The sequence below is a fragment of the Heptranchias perlo genome, chromosome 12 (assembly GCF_035084215.1).
Source record: "Heptranchias perlo isolate sHepPer1 chromosome 12, sHepPer1.hap1, whole genome shotgun sequence".
Classification (NCBI taxonomy): Eukaryota; Metazoa; Chordata; class Chondrichthyes; order Hexanchiformes; family Hexanchidae; genus Heptranchias; species Heptranchias perlo.
Genome location: NC_090336.1, coordinates 4,252,845 through 4,278,750, shown reverse-complemented (window position 1 = coordinate 4,278,750; position 25,906 = coordinate 4,252,845). Strand labels below are relative to the sequence as shown.

General features: G+C 44.8%; 1 protein-coding gene across 1 annotated transcript in view; it reads right to left on the bottom strand.

Annotated features, from left to right (window-relative positions):
• LOC137327658 (tetraspanin-4-like) overlaps nt 1–25,287 on the bottom strand; it is a 314,133-nt gene extending 288,846 nt beyond the window's left edge. The window contains exon 1 of the mRNA XM_067993460.1: nt 24,958–25,287. Within this exon, the coding sequence (XP_067849561.1) occupies nt 24,958–25,287 (330 nt within the window). The remainder of the gene's footprint in view (nt 1–24,957) is intronic.
• Nucleotides 25,288–25,906: the final 619 nt, after the last annotated feature.

The following is a 25,906-nucleotide window of genomic DNA, read 5'->3' as shown; positions in this document are numbered from 1 at the left end:
AGTGATATCACCCTGTAAAGATACACAGTCCCACAATCATATCACCCTGTAAAGATACACAGTCCCACAATCATATCTCCATGTAAAGATACACAGTCCCACAGTGATATCACCCTGTAAAGATACACAGTCCCACAGTGATATCACCCTGTAAAGATACACAGTCCCACAGTGATATCACCCTGTAAAGATACACAGTCCCACAGTGATATCACCCTGTAAAGATACGCAGTCCCACAGTGATATCACCCTGTAAAGATACACAGTCCCACAATCATATCTCCATGTAAAGATACACAGTCCCACAGTGATATCACCCTGTAAAGATACACAGTCCCACAGTGATATCACCCTGTAAAGATACACAGTCCCACAATCATATCACCCTGTAAAGATACACAGTCCCACAGTGATATCACGCTGTAAAGATACACAGTCCCACAGTGATATCACCCTGTAAAGATACACAGTCCCACAATCATATCTTCATGTAAAGATACACAGTCCAACAATCATATCTCCATGTAAAGATACACAGTCCCACAGTGATATCACCCTGTAAAGATACACAGTCCCACAATCATATCACCCTGTAAAGATACACAGTCCCACAATCATATCTCCATGTAAAGATACACAGTCCCACAGTGATATCACCCTGTAAAGATACACAGTCCCACAGTGATATCACCGTGTAAAGATACACAGTCCCACAATCATATCTCCATGTAAAGATACACAGTCTCACAGTGATATCACCCTGTAAAGATACACAGTCCCACAATCATATCTCCATGTAAAGATACACAGTCCAACAATCATATCTCCATGTAAAGATACACAGTCCCACAGTGATATCACCCTGTAAAGATACACAGTCCCACAGTGATATCACCCTGTAAAGATACACAGTCCCACAGTGATATCACCCTGTAAAGATACACAGTCCCACAGTGATATCACCCTGTAAAGATACAAAGTCCCACAGTTATATCACCCTGTAAAGATACACAGTCCCACAATCATATCTCCATGTAAAGATACACAGTCCCACAGTGATATCACCCTGTAAAGATACACAGTCCCACAGTCATATCTCCATGTAAAGATACACAGTCCGACAGTGATATCACCCTGTAAATATACACAGTCCCACAATGATATCACCCTGTAAAGATACACAGTCGCACAATGATATCACCCTGTAAAGATACACAGTCCCACAGTGATATCACCCTGTAAAGATACACAGTCCCACAGTGATATCACCCTGTAAAGATACACAGTCCCACAGTGATATCACCCTGTAAAGATACACAGTCCCACAGTGATATCACCCTGTAAAGATACACAGTCCCACAATCATATCTCCATGTAAAGATACACAGTCCCACAGTGATATCACCCTGTAAAGATACACAGTCCCACAGTGATATCACCCTGTAAAGATACACAGTCCCACAATGATATCACCCTGTAAAGATACACAGTCCCACAGTGATATCACCCTGTAAAGATACACAGTCCCACAGTGATATCACCCTGTAAAGATACACAGTCCCACAATCATATCTCCATGCAAAGATACACAGTCCCACAGTGATATCACCCTGTAAAGATACACAGTCCCACAGTGATATCACCCTGTAAAGATACACAGTCCCACAGTGATATCACCCTGTAAAGATACACAGTCCCACAGTGATATCACCCTGTAAAGATACACAGTCCCACAGTGATATCACCCTGTAAAGATACACAGTCCCACAATCATATCTCCATGTAAAGATACACAGTCCCACAGTGATATCACCCTGTAAAGATACACAGTCCCACAGTGATATCACCCTGTAAAGATACACAGTCCCACAATCATATCACCCTGTAAAGATACACAGTCCGACAGTGATATCACCCTGTAAAGATACACAGTCCCACAGTGATATCACCCTGTAAAGATACACAGTCCCACAATCATATCTTCATGTAAAGATACACAGTCCAACAATCATATCTCCATGTAAAGATACACAGTCCCACAGTGATATCACCCTGTAAAGATACACAGTCCCACAATCATATCACCCTGTAAAGATACACAGTCCCACAATCATATCTCCATGTAAAGATACACAGTCCCACAGTGATATCACCCTGTAAAGATACACAGTCCCACAGTGATATCACCCTGTAAAGATACACAGTCCCACAATCATATCTCCATGTTAAGATACACAGTCCCACAGTGATATCACCCTGTAAAGATACACAGTCCCACAATCATATCTCCATGTAAAGATACACAGTCCAACAATCATATCTCCATGTAAAGATACACAGTCCCACAGTGATATCACCCTGTAAAGATACACAGTCCCACAGTGATATCACCCTGTAAAGATACACAGTCCCACAGTGATATCACCCTGTAAAGATACACAGTCCCACAGTGATATCACCCTGTAAAGATACACAGTCCCACAGTGATATCACCCTGTAAAGATACACAGTCCCACAATCATATCTCCATGTAAAGATACACAGTCCCACAGTGATATCACCCTGTAAAGATACACAGTCCCACAGTGATATCACCCTGTAAAGATACACAGTCCCACAGTGATATCACCCTGTAAAGATACACAGTCCCACAGTGATATCACCCTGTAAAGATACACAGTCCCACAATCATATCTCCATGTAAAGATACACAGTCCAACAATCATATCTCCATGTAAAGATACACAGTCCCACAGTGATATCACCCTGTAAAGATACACAGTCCCACAGTGATATCACCCTGTAAAGATACACAGTCCCACAATCATATCTCCATGTAAAGATACACAGTCCCACAGTGATATCACCCTCTAAAGATACACAGTCCCACAGTGATATCACCCTGTAAAGATACACAGTCCCACAGTGATATCACCCTGTAAAGATACACAGTCCCACAGTGATATCACCCTGTAAAGATACACAGTCCCACAGTGATATCACCCTGTAAACATAGACAGTCCCACAATGATATCACCCTGTAAAGATACACAGTCCCACAGTCATATCTCCATGTAAAGATACACAGTCCCACAATGATATCACCCTGTAAATATACACAGTCCCACAATGATATCACCCTGTAAAGATACACAGTCCCACAATGATATCACCCTGTAAATATACACAGTCCCACAATGATATCACCCTGTAAAGATACACAGTCCCACAATGATATCACCCTGTAAAGATACACAGTCCCACAATAATATCACCATGTAAAGATACACAGTCCCACAATGATATCACCCTGTAAATATACACAGTCCCACAATGATATCACCCTGTAAAGATACACAGTCCCACAATGATATCACCCTGTAAATATACACAGTCCCACAATGATATCACCCTGTAAAGATACACAGTCCCACAGTGATATCACCCTGTAAAGATACACAGTCCCACAGTGATATCACCCTGTAAAGATACACAGTCCCACAGTGATATCACCCTGTAAAGATACACAGTCCCACAATCATATCTCCATGTAAAGATACACAGTCCCACAGTGATATCACCCTGTAAAGATACACAGTCCCACAGTGATATCACCCTGTAAAGATACACAGTCCCACAATCATATCACCCTGTAAAGATACACAGTCCGACAGTGATATCACCCTGTAAAGATACACAGTCCCACAGTGATATCACCCTGTAAAGATACACAGTCCCACAATCATATCTTCATGTAAAGATACACAGTCCAACAATCATATCTCCATGTAAAGATACACAGTCCCACAGTGATATCACCCTGTAAAGATACACAGTCCCACAATCATATCACCCTGTAAAGATACACAGTCCCACAATCATATCTCCATGTAAAGATACACAGTCCCACAGTGATATCACCCTGTAAAGATACACAGTCCCACAGTGATATCACCCTGTAAAGATACACAGTCCCACAATCATATCTCCATGTTAAGATACACAGTCCCACAGTGATATCACCCTGTAAAGATACACAGTCCCACAATCATATCTCCATGTAAAGATACACAGTCCAACAATCATATCTCCATGTAAAGATACACAGTCCCACAGTGATATCACCCTGTAAAGATACACAGTCCCACAGTGATATCACCCTGTAAAGATACACAGTCCCACAGTGATATCACCCTGTAAAGATACACAGTCCCACAGTGATATCACCCTGTAAAGATACACAGTCCCACAGTGATATCACCCTGTAAAGATACACAGTCCCACAATCATATCTCCATGTAAAGATACACAGTCCCACAGTGATATCACCCTGTAAAGATACACAGTCCCACAGTGATATCACCCTGTAAAGATACACAGTCCCACAGTGATATCACCCTGTAAAGATACACAGTCCCACAGTGATATCACCCTGTAAAGATACACAGTCCCACAATCATATCTCCATGTAAAGATACACAGTCCAACAATCATATCTCCATGTAAAGATACACAGTCCCACAGTGATATCACCCTGTAAAGATACACAGTCCCACAGTGATATCACCCTGTAAAGATACACAGTCCCACAATCATATCTCCATGTAAAGATACACAGTCCCACAGTGATATCACCCTCTAAAGATACACAGTCCCACAGTGATATCACCCTGTAAAGATACACAGTCCCACAGTGATATCACCCTGTAAAGATACACAGTCCCACAGTGATATCACCCTGTAAAGATACACAGTCCCACAGTGATATCACCCTGTAAACATAGACAGTCCCACAATGATATCACCCTGTAAAGATACACAGTCCCACAGTCATATCTCCATGTAAAGATACACAGTCCCACAATGATATCACCCTGTAAATATACACAGTCCCACAATGATATCACCCTGTAAAGATACACAGTCCCACAATGATATCACCCTGTAAATATACACAGTCCCACAATGATATCACCCTGTAAAGATACACAGTCCCACAATGATATCACCCTGTAAAGATACACAGTCCCACAATAATATCACCATGTAAAGATACACAGTCCCACAATGATATCACCCTGTAAATATACACAGTCCCACAATGATATCACCCTGTAAAGATACACAGTCCCACAATGATATCACCCTGTAAATATACACAGTCCCACAATGATATCACCCTGTAAAGATACACAGTCCCACAGTGATATCACCCTGTAAAGATACACAGTCCCACAGTGATATCACCCTGTAAAGATACACAGTCCCACAGTGATATCACCCTGTAAAGATACACAGTCCCACAATCATATCTCCATGTAAAGATACACAGTCCCACAGTGATATCACCCTGTAAAGATACACAGTCCCACAGTGATATCACCCTGTAAAGATACACAGTCCCACAATCATATCACCCTGTAAAGATACACAGTCCGACAGTGATATCACCCTGTAAAGATACACAGTCCCACAGTGATATCACCCTGTAAAGATACACAGTCCCACAATCATATCTTCATGTAAAGATACACAGTCCCACAGTGATATCACCCTGTAAAGATACACAGTCCCACAGTGATATCACCCTGTAAAGATACACAGTCCCACAATCATATCTCCATGTTAAGATACACAGTCCCACAGTGATATCACCCTGTAAAGATACACAGTCCCACAATCATATCTCCATGTAAAGATACACAGTCCAACAATCATATCTCCATGTAAAGATACACAGTCCCACAGTGATATCACCCTGTAAAGATACACAGTCCCACAGTGATATCACCCTGTAAAGATACACAGTCCCACAGTGATATCACCCTGTAAAGATACACAGTCCCACAGTGATATCACCCTGTAAAGATACACAGTCCCACAGTGATATCACCCTGTAAAGATACACAGTCCCACAATCATATCTCCATGTAAAGATACACAGTCCCACAGTGATATCACCCTGTAAAGATACACAGTCCCACAGTGATATCACCCTGTAAAGATACACAGTCCCACAGTGATATCACCCTGTAAAGATACACAGTCCCACAGTGATATCACCCTGTAAAGATACACAGTCCCACAATCATATCTCCATGTAAAGATACACAGTCCAACAATCATATCTCCATGTAAAGATACACAGTCCCACAGTGATATCACCCTGTAAAGATACACAGTCCCACAGTGATATCACCCTGTAAAGATACACAGTCCCACAATCATATCTCCATGTAAAGATACACAGTCCCACAGTGATATCACCCTCTAAAGATACACAGTCCCACAGTGATATCACCCTGTAAAGATACACAGTCCCACAGTGATATCACCCTGTAAAGATACACAGTCCCACAGTGATATCACCCTGTAAAGATACACAGTCCCACAGTGATATCACCCTGTAAAGATACACAGTCCCACAGTGATATCACCCTGTAAAGATACACAGTCCCACAGTGATATCACCCTGTAAACATAGACAGTCCCACAATGATATCACCCTGTAAAGATACACAGTCCCACAGTCATATCTCCATGTAAAGATACACAGTCCCACAATGATATCACCCTGTAAATATACACAGTCCCACAATGATATCACCCTGTAAAGATACACAGTCCCACAATGATATCACCCTGTAAATATACACAGTCCCACAATGATATCACCCTGTAAAGATACACAGTCCCACAATGATATCACCCTGTAAAGATACACAGTCCCACAATAATATCACCATGTAAAGATACACAGTCCCACAATGATATCACCCTGTAAATATACACAGTCCCACAATGATATCACCCTGTAAAGATACACAGTCCCACAATGATATCACCCTGTAAATATACACAGTCCCACAATGATATCACCCTGTAAAGATACACAGTCCCACAATGATATCACCCTGTAAAGATACACAGTCCCACAATGATATCACCCTGTAAAGATACAATGTCCCACAATGATATCACCCTGTAAAGATACACAGTCCCACAATGATATCACCCTGTAAAGATACACAGTCCCACAATGATATCACCCTGTAAAGATACACAGTCCCACTATCATATCTCCATGTAAAGATACACAGTCCCACAATGATATCACCCTGTAAAGATACACAGTCCCACAATCATATCTCCATGTAAAGATACACAGTCCCACAATGATATCACCCTGTAAATATACACAGTCCCACAATGATATCACCCTGTAAAGATACACAGTCCCACAATGATATCACCCTGTAAAGATACACAGTCCCACAATCATATCTCCATGTAAAGATACACAGTCCCACAATGATATCACCCTGTAAAGATACACAGTCCCACAATGATATCACCCTGTAAAGATACACAGTCCCACAATGATATCACCCTGTAAAGATACACAGTCCCACAATGATATCACCCTGTAAAGATACACAGTCCCACCGTGATATCACCCTGTAAAGATACACAGTCCCACAATGATATCACCCTGTAAAGATACGCAGTCCCACAATGATATCACCCTGTAAAGATACACAGTCCCACAATGATATCACCCTGTAAAGATACACAGTCCCATAGTGATATCACCCTGTAAAGATACACAGTCCCACAATGATATCACCCTGTAAATATACACAGTCCCACAATGATATCACCCTGTAAAGATACACAGTCCCACAATGATATCACCCTGTAAAGATACACAGTCCCACAGTGATATCGTCACATCAAGATACGCAGTCCCACAATGATATCGCCACGTAAAGATACACAGTCCCACAGTGATATCGCCACATAAAGATACGCAGTCCCACAGTGATATCACCACATAAAGATACACAGTCCCACAGTGATATCGTCACATAAAGATACGCAGTCCCACAGTGATATCGCCACATAAAGATACACAGTCCCACAGTGATATTGTCACATAAAGATACGCAGTCCCACAGTGATATCGCCACATAAAGATACACAGTCCCACAGTGATATCGCCACGTAAAGATACACAGTCCCACAGTGATATCGCCACGTAAAGATACACAGTCCCACAGTGATATCGCCACATAAAGATACACAGTCCCACAGTGATATCGCCACATAAAGATATACAGTCTGAAATGATATCGCCACGTAAAGATACACAGTCCCACAGTGATATCGACAATGACATGCCCTGTGAAGATACACAGGCCCATAATAATAACTGCTGCAACAACAACAACAACGGCGATGTTGATGATGATGACGACAACAACAACAACAACAATGTCAACAACAACGTGCATTTACATAGCACCTTTAATGTAGTAAAATGTCCCAATGCGATTCACAGGAACAGGATTTGACACCGAGCCACTTAAGGAGATATTGGGTCAGGTCACCAAATGCATGGTCAAAGGGGAACATTTTAAGCAGCGTCTTAAAGAAGTAGACAGATACAGAGAGACGGAGGGGTTTAAAATCATAAGAAATAGGAGCAGGAATAGGCCATACGGCCCCTCGAGCCTGGTCCACCATTCAAGTCAGGAGTGTGATGGAATACTCTCCACTTGCCTGGATGAGTGCAGCTCCAACAACACTCAAGAAGCTTGACACCATCCAGGATAAAGCAGTCCGCTTGATTGGCACCCCATCAGTCATGATCTTATTGAATGGCGGAGCAGGCTCGAGGGGCCGATTGGCCTACTCCTGCTCTTATTTCTTATGTCCTTATCCACCACCCTAAACATTCACTCCCTTCACCACCGGCGCACTGTGACTGCAGTGTGTACCATCCACAGGATGCACTGCAGCAACTCGCCAAGGCTTCTTCGACAGCACCTCCCAAACCCGCGACCTCTACCACCTGGAAGGACAAGGGCAGCAGGCACATGGGAACAACACCACCTGCACATTCCCCTCCAAGTCACACAGCATCCTGACTTGGAAATATATCGCCGTTCCTTCATCGTCGCTGGGTCAAAATCCTGGAACTCCCTTCCTAACAGCACTGTGGGAGTCTAACCACCTCCCCTTGACATTCAATAGCATTACCATCGCCGAATCCCCCACCATCAACATCCTGGGGGTCACCATTGACCAGAAACTGGACCCGCCACATAAATACTGTGGCTGCAAGAGCAGGTCAGAGGCTGGGTGTTCTGTGGCGAGTGACTCACCTCCTGACTCCCCAAAGCCTTTCCACCATCTACAAGGTACAAGTCAGGGGTGTGATGGAATACTCTCCACTTGCCTGGATGAGTGCAGCTCCAACAACACTCAAGAAGCTCGACACCATCCAGGACAAAGCAGCCCGCTTGGTTGGTACCCCATCCACCACCCTAAACATTCACTCCCTTCACCACCGGCGCACAGTGGCTGCAGTGTGTACCATCCACAGGATGCACTGCAGCAACTCGCCAAGGCTTCTTCGACAGCACCTCCCAAACCCGCGACCTCCACCACCGAGAAGGACAAGGGCAGGAAGTACATGGGAACAACACCACCTGCACGTTCCCCTCCAAGTCACACACCATCCCGACTTGGAAATATATCGCCGTTCCTTCATCGTCGCTGGGTCAAAATCCTGGAACTCCCTTCCTAACAGCATTGTGGGAGAATCTTCATCACACGGACTGCAGCGGTTCAAGAAGGCGGCTCACCACCACCTTCTCAAGGGCAGTTAGGGATGGGCAATAAATGCTGGCCTCACCAGCGACGCCCACATCCCATGAATGAATTTTTAAAAATAGACCCACAATGATATCCCCATGCAATGAAACATATTCCAATGATGACAACCCCTATAAAGATTCACAGCCAAATAAAAATATCTCCATGTGAAGAAATACAGTCCCAGCGAGATATCACCATCTAAAGATTCACATTCCCATAATGATATCACCATCTAAAGATACACATTCCCATAATGATATCTCCATCTAAAGATTCACATTCCCATAATGATATCTCCATCTAAAGATACACATTCCCATAATGATATCTCCATCTAAAGATACACATTCCCACAATGATATCTCCATCTAAAGATACACATTCCCATAATGATGTCTCCATCTAAAGATACACATTCCCATAATGATATCTCCATCTAAAGATACACATTCCCACAATGATATCTCCATCTAAAGATACACATTCCCATAATGATGTCTCCATCTAAAGATACACATTCCCATAATGATATCTCCATCTAAAGATACACATTCCCATAATGATATCTCCATCTAAAGATTCACATTCCCATAATGATATCTCCATCTAAAGATTCACATTCCCATAATAATATCTCCATCTAAAGATACACATTCCCATAATGATATCTCCATCTAAAGATTCACATTCCCATAATAATATCTCCATCTAAAGATTCACATTCCCATAATGATATCTCCATCTAAAGATACACATTCCCATAATGATATCACCATCTAAAGATTCACATTCCCATAATGATATCTCCATCTAAAGATACACATTCCCACAATGATATCTCCATCTAAAGATACACATTCCCATAATGATGTCTCCATCTAAAGATACACATTCCCATAACGATATCACCATCTAAAGATACACATTCCCATAATGATATCTCCATCTAAAGATACACATTCCCATCATGATATCTCCATCTAAAGATTCACATTCCCATAATGATATCTCCATCTAAAGATACACATTCCCATAATGATATCTCCATCTAAAGATTCACATTCCCATAATGATATCCCCATCTAAAGATACACATTCCCATAATGATATCTCCATCTAAAGATACCCATTCCCAAAATGGTATCTCCATCTAAAGATAAACATTCCCATAATGATATCTCCATCTAAAGATACACATTCCCATAATGATATCTCCATCTAAAGATACACATTCCCATAATGATATCTCCATCTAAAGATTCACATTCCCATAATGATATCTCTATCTAAAGATACACATTCCCATAATGATATCACCATCTAAAGATACACATTCCCATAATGATATCTCCATCGAAAGATACACATTCCCATACTGATATCTCCATCTAAAGATTCACATTCCCATAATGATATCACCATCTAAAGATTCACATTCCCATAATAATATCTCCATCTAAAGATTCACATTCCCATAATGATATCTCCATCTAAAGATTCACATTCCCATAATGATATCTCCATCTAAAGATTCACATTCCCATAATGATATCTCCATCCAAAGATACACATTCCCATAATGATATCACCATCTAAAGATTCACATTCCCATAATGATATCTCCATCTAAAGATACACATTCCCATAATGATATCTCCATCTAAAGATACACATTCCCATAATGATATCACCATCTAAAGATACACATTCCCATAATGATGTCACCATCTAAAGATACACATTCCCATACTGATATCTCCATCTAAAGATACACATTCCCATAATGATATCTCCATCTAAAGATTCACATTCCCATACTGATATCTCCATCTAAAGATACACATTCCCATAATGATATCTCCATCTAAAGATTCACATTCCCATAATGATATCACCATCTAAAGATACACATTCCCATAATGATATCTCCATCTAAAGATTCACATTCCCATAATGATATCACCATCTAAAGATACACATTCCCATAATGATATCTCCATCTAAAGATACACATTCCCATAATGATATCACCATCTAAAAATACACATTCCCATAATGATATCACCATCTAAAGATACACATTCCCATAATGATATCACCATCTAAAGATACACATTCCCATAATGATATCTCCATCTAAAGATACACATTCCCATAATGATATCACCATCTAAAAATACACATTCCCATAATGATATCACCATCTAAAGATACACATTCCCATAATGATATCTCCATCTAAAGATACACATTCCCATACTGATATCTCCATCTAAAGATTCACATTCCCATAATGATATCTCCATCTAAAGATACACATTCCCATAATGATATCACCATCTAAAGATACACATTCCCATAATGATATCTCCATCTAAAGATACACATTCCCATACTGATATCTCCATCTAAAGATTCACATTCCCATAATGATATCTCCATCTAAAGATACACATTCCCATAATGATATCACCATCTAAAGATACACATTCCCATAATGATATCTCCATCTAAAGATTCACATTCCCATAATGATATCTCCATCTAAAGATTCACATTCCCATAATGATATCACCATCTAAAGATTCACATTCCCATAATGATATCTCCATCTAAAGATTCACATTCCCATAATGATATCACCATCTAAAGATTCACATTCCCATAATGATATCACCATCTAAAGATACACATTCCCATAATGATATCTCCATCTAAAGATTCACATTCCCATAATGATATCTCCATCTAAAGATTCACATTCCCATAATGATATCACCATCTAAAGATTCACATTCCCATAATGATATCACCATCTAAAGATACACATTCCCATACTGATATCTCCATCTAAAGATTCACATTCCCATAATGATATCTCCATCTAAAGATTCACATTCCCATAATGATATCTCCATCTAAAGATACACATTCCCATAATGATATCTCCATCTAAAGATACACATTCCCTTAATGATATCACCATCTAAAGATACACATTCCCATAAAGATATCTCCATCTAAAGATACACATTCCCTTAATGATATCACCATCTAAAGATACACATTCCCATAATGATATCTCCATCTAAAGCTATAGATTCCCATAATGATATCTCCATCTAAAGATTCACATTCCCATAATGATATCTCCATCTAAAGATTCACATTCTCATAATGATATCTCCATCTAAAGATACACATTCCCATAATAATATCTCCATCTAAAGATACACATTCCCATAATGATATCTCCATCTAAAGATTCACATTCCCATAATGATATCTCCATCTAAAGATTCACATTCCCATAATGATATCTCCATCTAAAGATACACATTCCCATAATGATATCTCCATCTAAAGATTCACATTCCCATAATGATATCTCCATCTAAAGATTCACATTCCCATAATGATATCTCCATCTAAAGATTCACATTCCCATAATGATATCTCCATCTAAAGATACACATTCCCATAATGATATCTCCATCTAAAGATACACATTCCCATAATGATATCTCCATCTAAAGATTCACATTCCCATAATGATATCTCCATCTAAAGATACACATTCCCATAATGATATCTCCATCTAAAGATACACATTCCCATAATGATATCTCCATCTAAAGATTCACATTCCCATAATGATATCTCCATCTAAAGATTCACATTCCCATAATGATATCTCCATCTAAAGATTCACATTCCCATAATGATATCTCCATCTAAAGATACACATTCCCATAATGATATCTCCATCTAAAGATACACATTCCCATAATGATATCTCCATCTAAAGCTATAGATTCCCATAATGATATCTCCATCTAAAGATACACATTCCCATAATGATATCTCCATCTAAAGATACACATTCCCATAATGATATCTCCATCTAAAGATACACATTCCCATAATGATATCTCCATCTAAAGATACACATTCCCATAATGATATCACCATCTAAAGATACACATTCCCATAATGATATCTCCATCTAAAGCTATAGATTCCCATAATGATATCTCCATCTAAAGATTCACATTCCCATAATGATATCTCCATCTAAAGATACACATTCCCATAATGATATCTCCATCTAAAGATTCACATTCCCATAATAATATCTCCATCTAAAGATACACATTCCCATAATGATATCTCCATCTAAAGATACACATTCCCATAATGATATCTCCATCTAAAGATTCACATTCCCATAATAATATCTCCATCTAAAGATACACATTCCCATAATGATATCTCCATCTAAAGATTCACATTCCCATAATGATATCACCATCTAAAGATACACATTCCCATAATGATATCTCCATCTAAAGATTCACATTCCCATAATGATATCACCATCTAAAGATACACATTCCCATAATGATATCTCCATCTAAAGATTCACATTCCCATAATAATATCTCCATCTAAAGATACACATTCCCATAATGATATCTCCATCTAAAGATACACATTCCCAACATGATATCTCCATCTAAAGATACACATTCTCATAATGATATCTCCATCTAAAGATTCACATTCCCATAATGATATCTCCATCTAAAGATTCACATTCTCATAATGATATCACCATCTAAAGATTCACATTCCCATAATGATATCTCCATCTAAAGATTCACATTCCCATAATGATATCTCCATCTAAAGATTCACATTCCCATAATGATATCTCCATCTAAAGATTCACATTCCCATAATGATATCTCCATCTAAAGATACATATTCCCATAATGATATCTCCATCTAAAGATACACAGGCCCATAATGATATCACCATGTAAAGATATACAGTCCCACAATAACATCTCCCTGTAAAGATACACAGTCCATTCAAGATATTTCCATTTAAAGATACATGATCTCAGCGTGATATCTCCATGTAAAGATACACAGCCCAACAGTGAATCATAGAATCATAGAAAGATTACAACACGGAAGGAGGCCATTTGGCCCATCGAGTCTATGCCGGCTCTATGCAGTAGCAATCCAGCTAGTCCCACTCCCCCACCCTTTCCCTGTCGCCCTGCAAATTTTTCCTTTCAAGTACTTATTCAATTTCCTTTTGAAGGCCATGATTGAATCTGCCTCCACCACCCCCTCAGGCAGTGCATTCCAGATCATAACCACTCAATGTGTAAAAAAGTTTTTCCTCATGTCACCTTTGGTTCTTTTGTCAATCACCTTGAACCTATGTCCTCTGGTTCTTGACCCTTCTGCCAATGGGAACAGTTTCTCTCTATCTACTCTGTCTAGACCCTTCATGATTTTGAACACCTCCATCAAATCTCCTCTCAACCATCTCTGTTCCAAGGAGAACAACCCCAGCTTCTCCAGTCTATCCACATAACTAAAATCCGTCATCCCTGGAATCATTCTGGTAAATCTCTTCTGCACCCTCTCTAAGGCCTTCACATCTTTCCTGAAGTGCGGTGCCCAGAACTGGACACAATACTCCACTTGTGGCCGAACCAGTGTTTTATAAAGGTTCATCATGACTTCCATACTTTTGTACTCTATGCCTTTATTTATAAAGCCCAGGATCCCATTTGCTTTTTTAACCGCTTTCTCAACCTGCCCTGCCACCTTCAATGATTTGTGCACATATACTCCCAGATCTCTCTGTTCCTGTACCCCTTTTAGATTTGTGCCCTCTGGTTTATATTGCCTCTCCTCGTTCTTCCTACTGAAATGTATCACTTCGTATCAAGAAAAGCAGTGGTCCCAGCACTGACCCCTGGGGAACACCACTGTACACCTCCCTCCAGTCCGAAAAACAACCGTTCACCACTACTCTCTCTTTCCTGTCACTTAGCCAATTCTGTATCCATGTTGCTACTGCCCCCTTTATTCCATGGGCCGCAATCTTGATGATAAGCCTACCATGCACCACTTTATCAAACACCTTTTGAAAGTCCATATACACCACACCAACCGCATTGCCCTCATCTACCCTCTCTGTTACCTCATCAAAAAACTCTATCAGGTTAGTTAAACACGATTTGCCTTTAACAAATCCGTGCTGGCTTTTCCTAATCAATCCACCCTCGTCCAAGTAACTGTTAATTCTCTCCCGGATTATCTAAAAGTTTCCCCACCACTGAGGTTAAACTGACTGGCCTATGGTTGCTGGGTTTATCCTTACACTCTTTTTTGAACAAGGGTGTAATATTTGCAATTCTCCAGTCCTCTGACACCACTCCTGTATCTAAGGATGTTTGGAAGATTATGGCCAGTACCTCTGCAATTTCCACCCTTACTTCCCTCAGCAACCTAGAGTGCATCCCATCCGGACCGGGTGACTTATCTACTTTAAGTACAGCTAGCCTTTCAAGTACCACTTCTTTATCAATTTTTAGCCCATCTAGTATCTTAATTATATCTTCCTTTACTGAGACTCTGGCAGCATCTTCTTCCTTGGTAAAGACAGATGCAATGTACTCATTTAGTACCTCGACCATCCCCTCTGCCTCTATAAGTAGATCTTCTTTATGGCCTCTAATTGGCCCCACCCCTCCTCTTACTATCCTTTTACTGTTTACATGCTTGAAGAAGACTTTTGGATTCCCTTTTATATTGGCCGCCAGTCTATTCTCATACTCTCTCTTTGCCCCTCTTATTTCCTTTTTCACTTCCCCTCTGAACTTTCTATATTCAGCCCGGTTCTCACTTGTGTTATTAACCTGACATCTGTCATATGCCCCTTTTTCTGCTTCATCTTACTCACTATCTCTTCTGTCGTCCAGGGAGCTCTGGCTTTAGTTGCCCTACCTTTCCCCCTCGTGGGAATGTACCTAGACTGTAGCTGAACCATCTCCTCTTTAAAGTCCGCCCATTGTTCAATTACAGTTCTGCCTGCCGATCTTTGATTCCAATTTACCCGGGCCAGATCTGTTCTCATCCCACTGAAATTGGCTCTCCTCCAATTGAGTATTTTTACTTTACAGTGGTCCATGTCCTTTTTATAGCTATTCTAAACCTTATGATCCTGTGATCGCTGCTCCCTAAATGTTCCCCCACTGACACTTGCTCCACTTGGCCCGTCTCATTACCAAGAACCAAGTCCAGCAATGCCTCCTTCTTCATTGGGCCAGAAACATACTCGTTAAGAAGTATGTAAAGATACACAGTCCCACAATGACATCTGCATGCAAAGATACACAGTCCAACAATAATATCACCATGTAAAGATACACAGTCCAACAATAATATCACCATGTAAAGATACACAGTCCAACAATAATATCACCATGTAAAGATACACAGTCCAACAATAATATCACCATGTAAAGATACACAGTCCAACAATTATATCACCATGTAAAGATACACAGTCCAACAATAATATCACCATGTAAAGATACACAGTCCAACAATTATATCACCATGTAAAGATACACAGTCCCATAATAATATCACCATGTAAAGATACACAGTCCAACAATAATATCACCATGTAAAGATACACAGTCCAACAATAATATCACCATGTAAAGATACACAGTCCAATAATAATATCACCATGTAAAGATACACAGTCCAACAATAATATCACCATGTAAAGATACACAGTCCAATAATAATATCACCATGTAAAGATACACAGTCCAATAATAATATCACCATGTAAAGATACACAGTCCAACAATAATATCACCATGTAAAGATACACAGTCCAATAATAATATCACCATGTAAAGATACACAGTCCAACAATAATATCACCATGTAAAGATACACAGTCCAACAATTATATCACCATGTAAAGATACACAGTCCAACAATAATATCACCATGTAAAGATACACAGTCCAACAATTATATCACCATGTAAAGATACACAGTCCCATAATAATATCACCATGTAAAGATACACAGTCCAATAATAATATCACCATGTAAAGATACACAGTCCAACAATAATATCACCATGTAAAGATACACAGTCCAACAATAATATCACCATGTAAAGATACACAGTCCAACAATAATATCACCATGTAAAGATACACAGTCCCATAATAATATCACCATGTAAAGATACACAGTCCAACAATAATATCATCATGTAAAGATACACAGTCCAACAATTATATCACCATGTAAAGATACACAGTCCAACAATAATATCACCATGTAAAGATACACAGTCCAACAATAATATCACCATGTAAAGATACACAGTCCAACAATAATATCACCATGTAAAGATACACAGTCCAACAATAATAGCACCATGTAAAGATACACAGTCCAACAATTATATCACCATGTAAAGATACACAGTCCCACAATAATATCACCATGTAAAGATACACAGTCCAACAATAATATCACCATGTAAAGATACACATTCCCACAATAATATCACCATGTAAAGATAGTCCAAAAATGATATCTCCATGTAAAGGTACATGGTCTCACAGTGACATCTACATGTAAAGATACACAGTCCCATTTTGACATCCCCCTGAAAAGGTATACAGTTCCACAATGATATCCCCCTGTAAAGATACACTACCCTACAATGCTATCTCCATATAAAGATACACAGTCCCACAACGAAATCTCCATTTAAAGAAGCACAGTCCCATAATGATATCCACCTGTAAAGATTACAGTCCAACCATGACATCTCCCTGTAAAGATACACAGTCCAACCATGACATCTCCCTGTAAAGATACGCAGTCCAACCATGACATCTCCCTGTAAAGATACACAGTCCAACCATGACATCTCCCTGTAAAGATACACAGTCCAACCATGACACCTCCCTGTAAAGATACACAGTCCAACCATGACACCTCCCTGTAAAGATACACAGTCCAACCATGACATCTCCCTGTAAAGCTACGCAATCCAATAAAATATCTCCATGTAAAGATACACAGCCCCACAGTGATATCACTATGTAAAGATACACAATCCCACAATGACATCTCCATGTAAAGATACACAGTCCTGTAATTACATTCCCTGTAAAGCTACACAGTCCCACAACGATGTCACAATGTAACGATACACAGTCTCCCAGTGATATCTCCATGTAAAGATACACAATCACACCATCATATCTCAGTGTAAAGATATACAGTCCCACCGTGATATCTCCATGTAATGATACACTGTCCCAGAATGTTTATCTCCATCTAAAGATACACAGTCCCACAATGATGTCACCCTGTAAAGATACACAGCCCCATAATGACATCCGCCTGTAAAGAAACACAGCACCATAGCGATATCACCATTTAAAGCTACACAGTCCCACAATAACATCTCCCTGCAAAGATACAGAGACCTACAATGATATTTCCATGTAAAGATACACAACCCCACAAAAGCATCCCCCTGAAAATATACACAGTCCCACAATGACGACTCCATGTATAGATACACAATCTCACCATGATATCTCTACGTAAAGATACACAGTCCCATAATAATATAACCACATAAAGATTCCCATGATAATGTAACCATGTAAAGATACACAGTCCCACAGTGACATTTCCCTGTAAAGATCCACAGTGACATCGCCACGTAAAGATACACAGTCCCATAATTACATACCTTGTAAAGATACGCAGTACCAAAATTACATCTGCATATAAAGCTACACAGTCCCACAACGATATCACAGTCTCCCAGTGATATCTCCATGTAAAGATACACAATCACACCATCATATCTCAGTGTAAAGATATACAGTCCCACCATGATATCTCCATGTAATGATACACTGTCCCAGAATGTTAGCTCCATCTAAAGATACACAGTCCCATAATGACAACTTCCTCTAAAGAAACACAGTTGCACATTGACATCTCACTGTAAAAATACACTGTCCCACAATGCATCTCCTTGTGAATATACACAGTCCCATAACGATATCTCCATGTAATGATATACAGTCCCATAATGCATCTCCTTGTGAATATACACAGTCCCATAACGATATCTCCATGTAATGATACACAGTCCCATAATGCATCTCCTTGTGAATATAACGATATCTCCATGTAATGATACACAGTCCCACAATGACATCTCCATTAAAAGATACACAGTCCTACAATGAAATGGCACCTCGACTCTCACTGAAACAAAATCTTGTCTGCCCCCGACAGCAGTGACAGACCACAGGCCACAATGTGTTGACCCAAGTCAGCAGCCAGTAAATGATTTCATTCAATGTGGAAAAACATTTAAAAGAGTTAACCCCAGAGTGTTGTTGGAGGGCATGTGCAGGGGTAACATTCTCTCCAATTCACTTGTAAATCTCCGAGCCCCTGGTTTCACACACTGTGATACTATCATAACTTTCATGCACTACAGTAATGGTGATTTAAAGGGGCATTGTCTTTTTAGAAATCTGGTTCCTGTTTCATATACAAACACATAAATATGAAGATTTAAATCAGGTCCAAAGACATTGTGCTGCCTTCTGCCATCTGGCTCTTCTCTTTTCCCAAATAAGAACAGCTGGACGGGCTCAACACACCATCCAATCAGGAGAAGGGCAGACGACGACACAACTGGACGGGCTCAACACACCATCCAATCAGGAGAAGGGCAGACGCCGTGCCATCCGATTAATGGAACACCCTTGGAGTGTTATGTTTGGCAACATCTTGATGGAGAAGTGACAATACTTATCCTGGCGAGGACCGGGGGTGGGGGTATAAGGACCGGGGGGGAGTAGGACCGGGGGTGGGGGTATAAGGACCGGTGGGGAGTAGGACCGGGGGGTGGGGGTAATAAGGACCGGGGGGGAGTAGGACCGGGGTGGGGGGTATAAGGACCGGGGGGGGAGTAGGACCGGGGGTGGGGGTATAAGGACCGGTGGGGAGTAGGACCGGGGGGTGGGGGTAATAAGGACCGGTGGGGAGTAGGACCGGGGGGTGGGGGTAATAAGGACCGGGGGGGAGTAGGACCGGGGTGGGGGGTATAAGGACCGGGGGGGGAGTAGGACCGGGGGGTGGGGGTAATAAGGACCGGGGGGGAGTAGGACCGGGGGTGGGGGTATAAGGACCGGTGGGGAGTAGGACCGGGGGGTGGGGGTAATAAGGACCGGGGGGGAGTAGGACCGGGGTGGGGGGTATAAGGACCGGGGGGGGAGTAGGACCGGGGGGTGGGGGTAATAAGGACCGGGGGGGAGTAGGACCGGGGTGGGGGGTATAAGGACCGGGGGGGAGTAGGACCGGGAGGATATAAGGACCGGGGGAGAGTAGGACTGGGGGGGTATAAGGAACGGGGGGGAGTAGGACTGGGGGGGGTATAAGGAACGGGGGGGAGTAGGACTGGGGGGGGTATAAGGACCGGGGGGGTATAAGGACCGGGGGGGAGTAGGACCGGGGGGGGTATAAGGACCGGGGGAGAGTAGGACTGGGGGGTATAAGGACCGGGGGTGAGTAGGACCGGGGGGGTATAAGGAACGGGGGGGAGTAGGACTGGGGGGGGTATAAGGACCGGGGGGGTATAAGGACCGGGGGGGAGTAGGACCAGGGGGGGTATAAGGACCGGGGGTTATAAGGACCGGGGGTGAGTAGGACTGGGGGGTATGAGGACCGGGGGGTATAAGGACTGGGGGGTATAAGGACTGGGGGGGGGGGTATGAGGACTGGGGGGTATAAGGACCAGGGAGGGTATTAGGACCGGGGGGGTGGTATAAGGACTGGGGGGGGGGGTATTAGGACTGGGGGGGTATGAGGACTGGGGGGGTATGAAAGCCGGGGGTATATAAGGACCGGGAGGTATGAGGACCGGGGGGTATGAGGACCAGGGGGTATGAGGACCGGGGGGTATAAGGACTGGGGGGTATAAGGACCGGGGGGTATGAGGACCGGGGGATATGAGGACCGGGGGATATGAGGACCGGGGGTATAAGGACCGGGGGTATAAGGACCGGGGGTATAAGGACCGGGGGGAATGAGGACCAGGGGGTATAAGGACCGGGGGTATAAGGACCGGGGGGAATGAGGACCGGGGGGTATAAGGACCGGGGGGTATGAGGACTGGGGCTATAAGGACCGGGGGTATAAGGACCGGGGGTATAAGGACCGGGGGGTATGAGGACCGGGGGTATAAGGACCGGGGAGTATGAGGACCGGGGAGTATAAGGACCGGGGGGTATAAGGACCGGGGAGTATGAGGACCGGGGAGTATAAGGACCGGGGGGGGTATAAGGACCGGGGGTATAAGGACCTGGGGTATAAGGACCGGGGTGGTATAAGGACCGGGGGTATAAGGACCGGGGGATATAAGGACCGGGGATATAAGGACCGGGGGGTATGAGGACCGGGGTGGTATGAGGACCGGAGGGTATAAGGACCGGGGGTATAAGGACCGGGGGAATGAGGACCGGGGTGGTATAAGGACCGGGTGTATAAGGACCGGGGGTATAAGGACCGGGGGGAATGAGGACCGGGGTGGTATAAGGACCGGGGGTATAAGGACCGGGGGTATGAGGACCGGAGGTATAAGGACCGGGGGTATAAGGACCGGGGGTATAAGGACCGGGGGGAATGAGGACCGGGGTGGTATAAGGACCGGGGGTATAAGGACCGGGGGTATAAGGACCGGGGATATAAGGACCGGGGATATAAGGACCGGGGGGAATGAGGACCGGGCTGGTATGAGGACCGGGGGAAATGAGGACCGGGGGTATAAGGACCGGGGTGGTATAAGGACCGGTGATATAAGGACCGGGGGTATAAGGACCGGGGGTATAAGGACCGGGGGGAATGAGGACCGGGGTGGTATAAGGACCGGGGGTATAAGGACCGGGGGTATAAGGACCGGGGGGTATGAGGACCGGGGTGGTATGAGGACCGGAGGTATAAGGACCGGGGGTATAAGGACCGGGGGATATAAGGACCGGGGGGGGTATAAGGACCGGGGTGGTATAAGGACCGGAGGTATAAGGACCGGGGGGAATGAGGACCGGGGTGGTATAAGGACCGGGGGTATAAGGACCGGGGGTATAAGGACCGGGGGGTATGAGGACCGGGGTGGTATGAGGACCGGAGGTATAAGGACCGGGGGTATAAGGACCGGGGGATATAAGGACCGGGGGGGGTATAAGGACCGGGGTGGTATAAGGACCGGAGGTATAAGGACCGGGGAGTATAAGGACCAGGGGGGTATAAGGACCGGGGTGGTATGAGGACCGGAGGTATAAGGACCGGGGGTATAAGGACCGGGGGGTATGAGGACCGGGGAGTATAAGGACCAGGGGTATAAGGACGGGGGGGGTATGAGGACCGGGGGTATAAGGACCGGGGGGGTATGAGGACCGGGGGTATAAGGACCGGGGGGGGTATGAGGGCCGGGGGTTACAAGGACCGGGGGGGTATAAGGACTGGGGGGGTATAAGGGCTGGGGGGGTATATGGACTGGGGGGGTATAAGGACTGGGGGGTATAAGGACTGGGGGGGGTGGTATGAGGACCGGGGGTGTTTAAGGACCGGGATGGGGGGGTGGAGGAGAGGGACCTCACAACGTTCTGTCTGTAATTGGAACACACTTTCCACCAACAGGCTCCCCTTAAGGACAAAGAGAGTGAATTTCTTAAGGGGTCGGGGTTTAGGGTGTTGGGTGTTGGGGGTCAGAGGTGGGGCATCAGGAGTGGGGTGTGGAGTGTTGGGGCTTGGGGGTCAATGGAGGGCATGTTGGGGTTTGGTGTCAGGTTGGGGGTATTGGGGGTTGGGAGTGAGGGTCGGGGGTCAATAGTAGGGGTGTTGGGGTTGGGGGTCAGGGGTGGAGGTGTGAGGGGTCGGAGGTCGGGGCATTGGGGGTGTTGGTGGCTGCAGGTTCGGGATGGGAGGTGTGGGGTGGAGGGGTCGGGGTGGGGTTTGGGGGGGGCTTCGGGGGTCGGAGGCGGGGGCTTGGGGGTGGGGTGGGGTTCGGGGTGGAGCTGGGGGTCCAGGGGTGTGGTGGGGGTTCGGGGGTGGGGTGGGGGTTCGGGGGTGGGGTGGGGGTTCGGGGGTGGGGATGGGGATCATAGGCGGGGGCTTGGGAGTGGGGTTTCGGGGGTGGGGTGGGAGTTCGGGAGTCGGGGTGTGGGGTGGAACGGTTGGGGGTGGAGGTGGGAGTTCGGGTTGGGGTGGGGGTTTTGGGGGTCGGGGGTGTTGGTTCAGGGGTCGGGGTGGGGGTTCGAGAGTCGGGTGTGGGGGTTTGGGGGGTCAGGGTGGGTGTTTGGGGGTGGGGGTGTGAGTTCGGGTTGGCGGTGGGGGTTTGGGGGATGTGGGTGGGGGTTCGGGGGTCTGAGGTTCGGGGGTGGGGGTTCAGGGGTCGGAGGTTCGGGGGTGGGGGTTTAGGGGTCGGAGGTTCGGGGGTGGGGGTTTAGGGGTCGGAGGTTCGGGGGTGGGGGTTCAGGGGTCGGAGGTTCGGGGGTGGGGGTTCAGGGGTCGGAGGTTCGGGCTGGGGGTTTGGGGGTCGGAGTTCGGGGGTGGGGGTTTAGGGGTCGGAGTTCGGGGGTGGGGGTTTAGGGGTCGGAGTTCGGGGGTGGGGGTTTAGGGGTCGGAGTTCGGGGGTGGGGGTTTAGGGGTCGGAGTTCGGGGGTGGGGGTTCAGGTTGGAGGTGGGAGTTCAGGGTTGGGGTGAGGGTTCGGCGGTGGGGGTGGAGGTTCAGGGGTGGGAGTGGGGGTGGGGGTTCAGGGGTGGGGGTGGGGGTGAAGTTTCGGGGGTGGCAGAGGGGGTTTGGGGGACGTGGGTGGGGGTTCGGTAGTCTGAGGTTCGGTGGTGGGGACTCAGGGTCGGAGGTTCGGGGGTGGGGGTTTAGGGGTCGGAGGTTCGGGGGTGGGGGTTTAGGGGTCGGAGTTCGGGGGTGGGGGTTCGGGGGTCGGAGGTTCGGGGGTGGGGGTTTAGGGGTCGGAGTTCGGGGGTGGGGGTTCGGCTTGGAGGTGGGAGTTCAGGTTGGGGGTTCGGGGGTTGGGGTGGGGGTGGGGGTTCGGGGGTGGGGGTTTGGGGGTCGGGGGCCAGGGGTCGGGGGTCGGGGGTCGGTGCTGGGACGTGGTCTGCCCACCCTGCCACCCTAACTTAACCCTGTCAACGAAGTGGAACGGGAGGTAAATTCACCCCCAACCCCTGCCTCGACATTCCGGAGCAAGGCCGGGATATAAAGGCAACATTGAACTGAAACACAGGCAGGTGGTGATGGGGGATAAAGATGGGATAATGTGCGGAGACTGAGATTGAACGAGCAGGCTGGCGATACTTGAAAGGAGCGAGAAGGCAAACAGCACTTACCCAGAACAAGAGGTTAAAGATGAACATGAGGTACTTGAGACACTGCAAGCAGTTCTGAGCCATGCTGCATCTCTTCAGCTCCAGAAGGAATATAAAGGAGAGATCCAGGTAAAAGACCACGTATTTACTGCCCTTCGGGGACGTATACTCCGCTTTGCTGGCTTTAGGCCCTGGGTTAGTGTGCAATCCAAAGAAGGAGGAGTTGGCCCCAAACTGGCCGCCGTACAGGCTGCTGTAGCGGCGAAAGGCCCCGTGTGCAGCAGAGTAGTCCTTGCTGTCCAGGGACGGGCTGCGGTGATAGGCCGATTCATCGCTGTCCGATCGATTCATCTTCGAACGACTTCTGTGGGATCTTTTCATGCACAAGAAACTCTTCTGCACATCAGCATGCTCTCAGAGTGAGAGGAGCCAAGCAAGGAAGTGGCATTCAGAGGAATCCCGATGGAGCGAGAAGTGGCTTCAAAGCAATTGCTGCCACTTGGGGGGATGATCTAACCCTCTTCAATTCCACCACAGGCAGCAGCACAGTAAGTGCCAATCACAAGCCCTTTCGCACATGGTGCAGCCAGCGACAGCCTCCCGGAGATCAGCTCTGTTTTGTATCCTGTGTGCCTGCTCGGCTGCAGGCTGTGATCTCCCCTCACTTCCAGCAAGTCAGCTCACCTGCCTCTCAATATCTACTCCCCACAGCAGCAGGTCCTGCCCTCATTCAGACCTCTGTCCTTCACTCCAGACTGAAGCTGCACCTGACATCCAACCATCCCCGTCAGACAGTGTCAAAGCACTCGCTGCTCTCTCTACAGATATTGCCTTTCCTCAGTGCCTGGTCAGCAATCTCAGCTCCTGCTCTCTGCCTCTCTCTCTCTCTCTCTCTCCAATCAAAGCTTCCCCGTCATTCCCCACAGCTCCCTCTCAGCCAATCATGGCTGTAGGTCCGGCAGCCAATAAG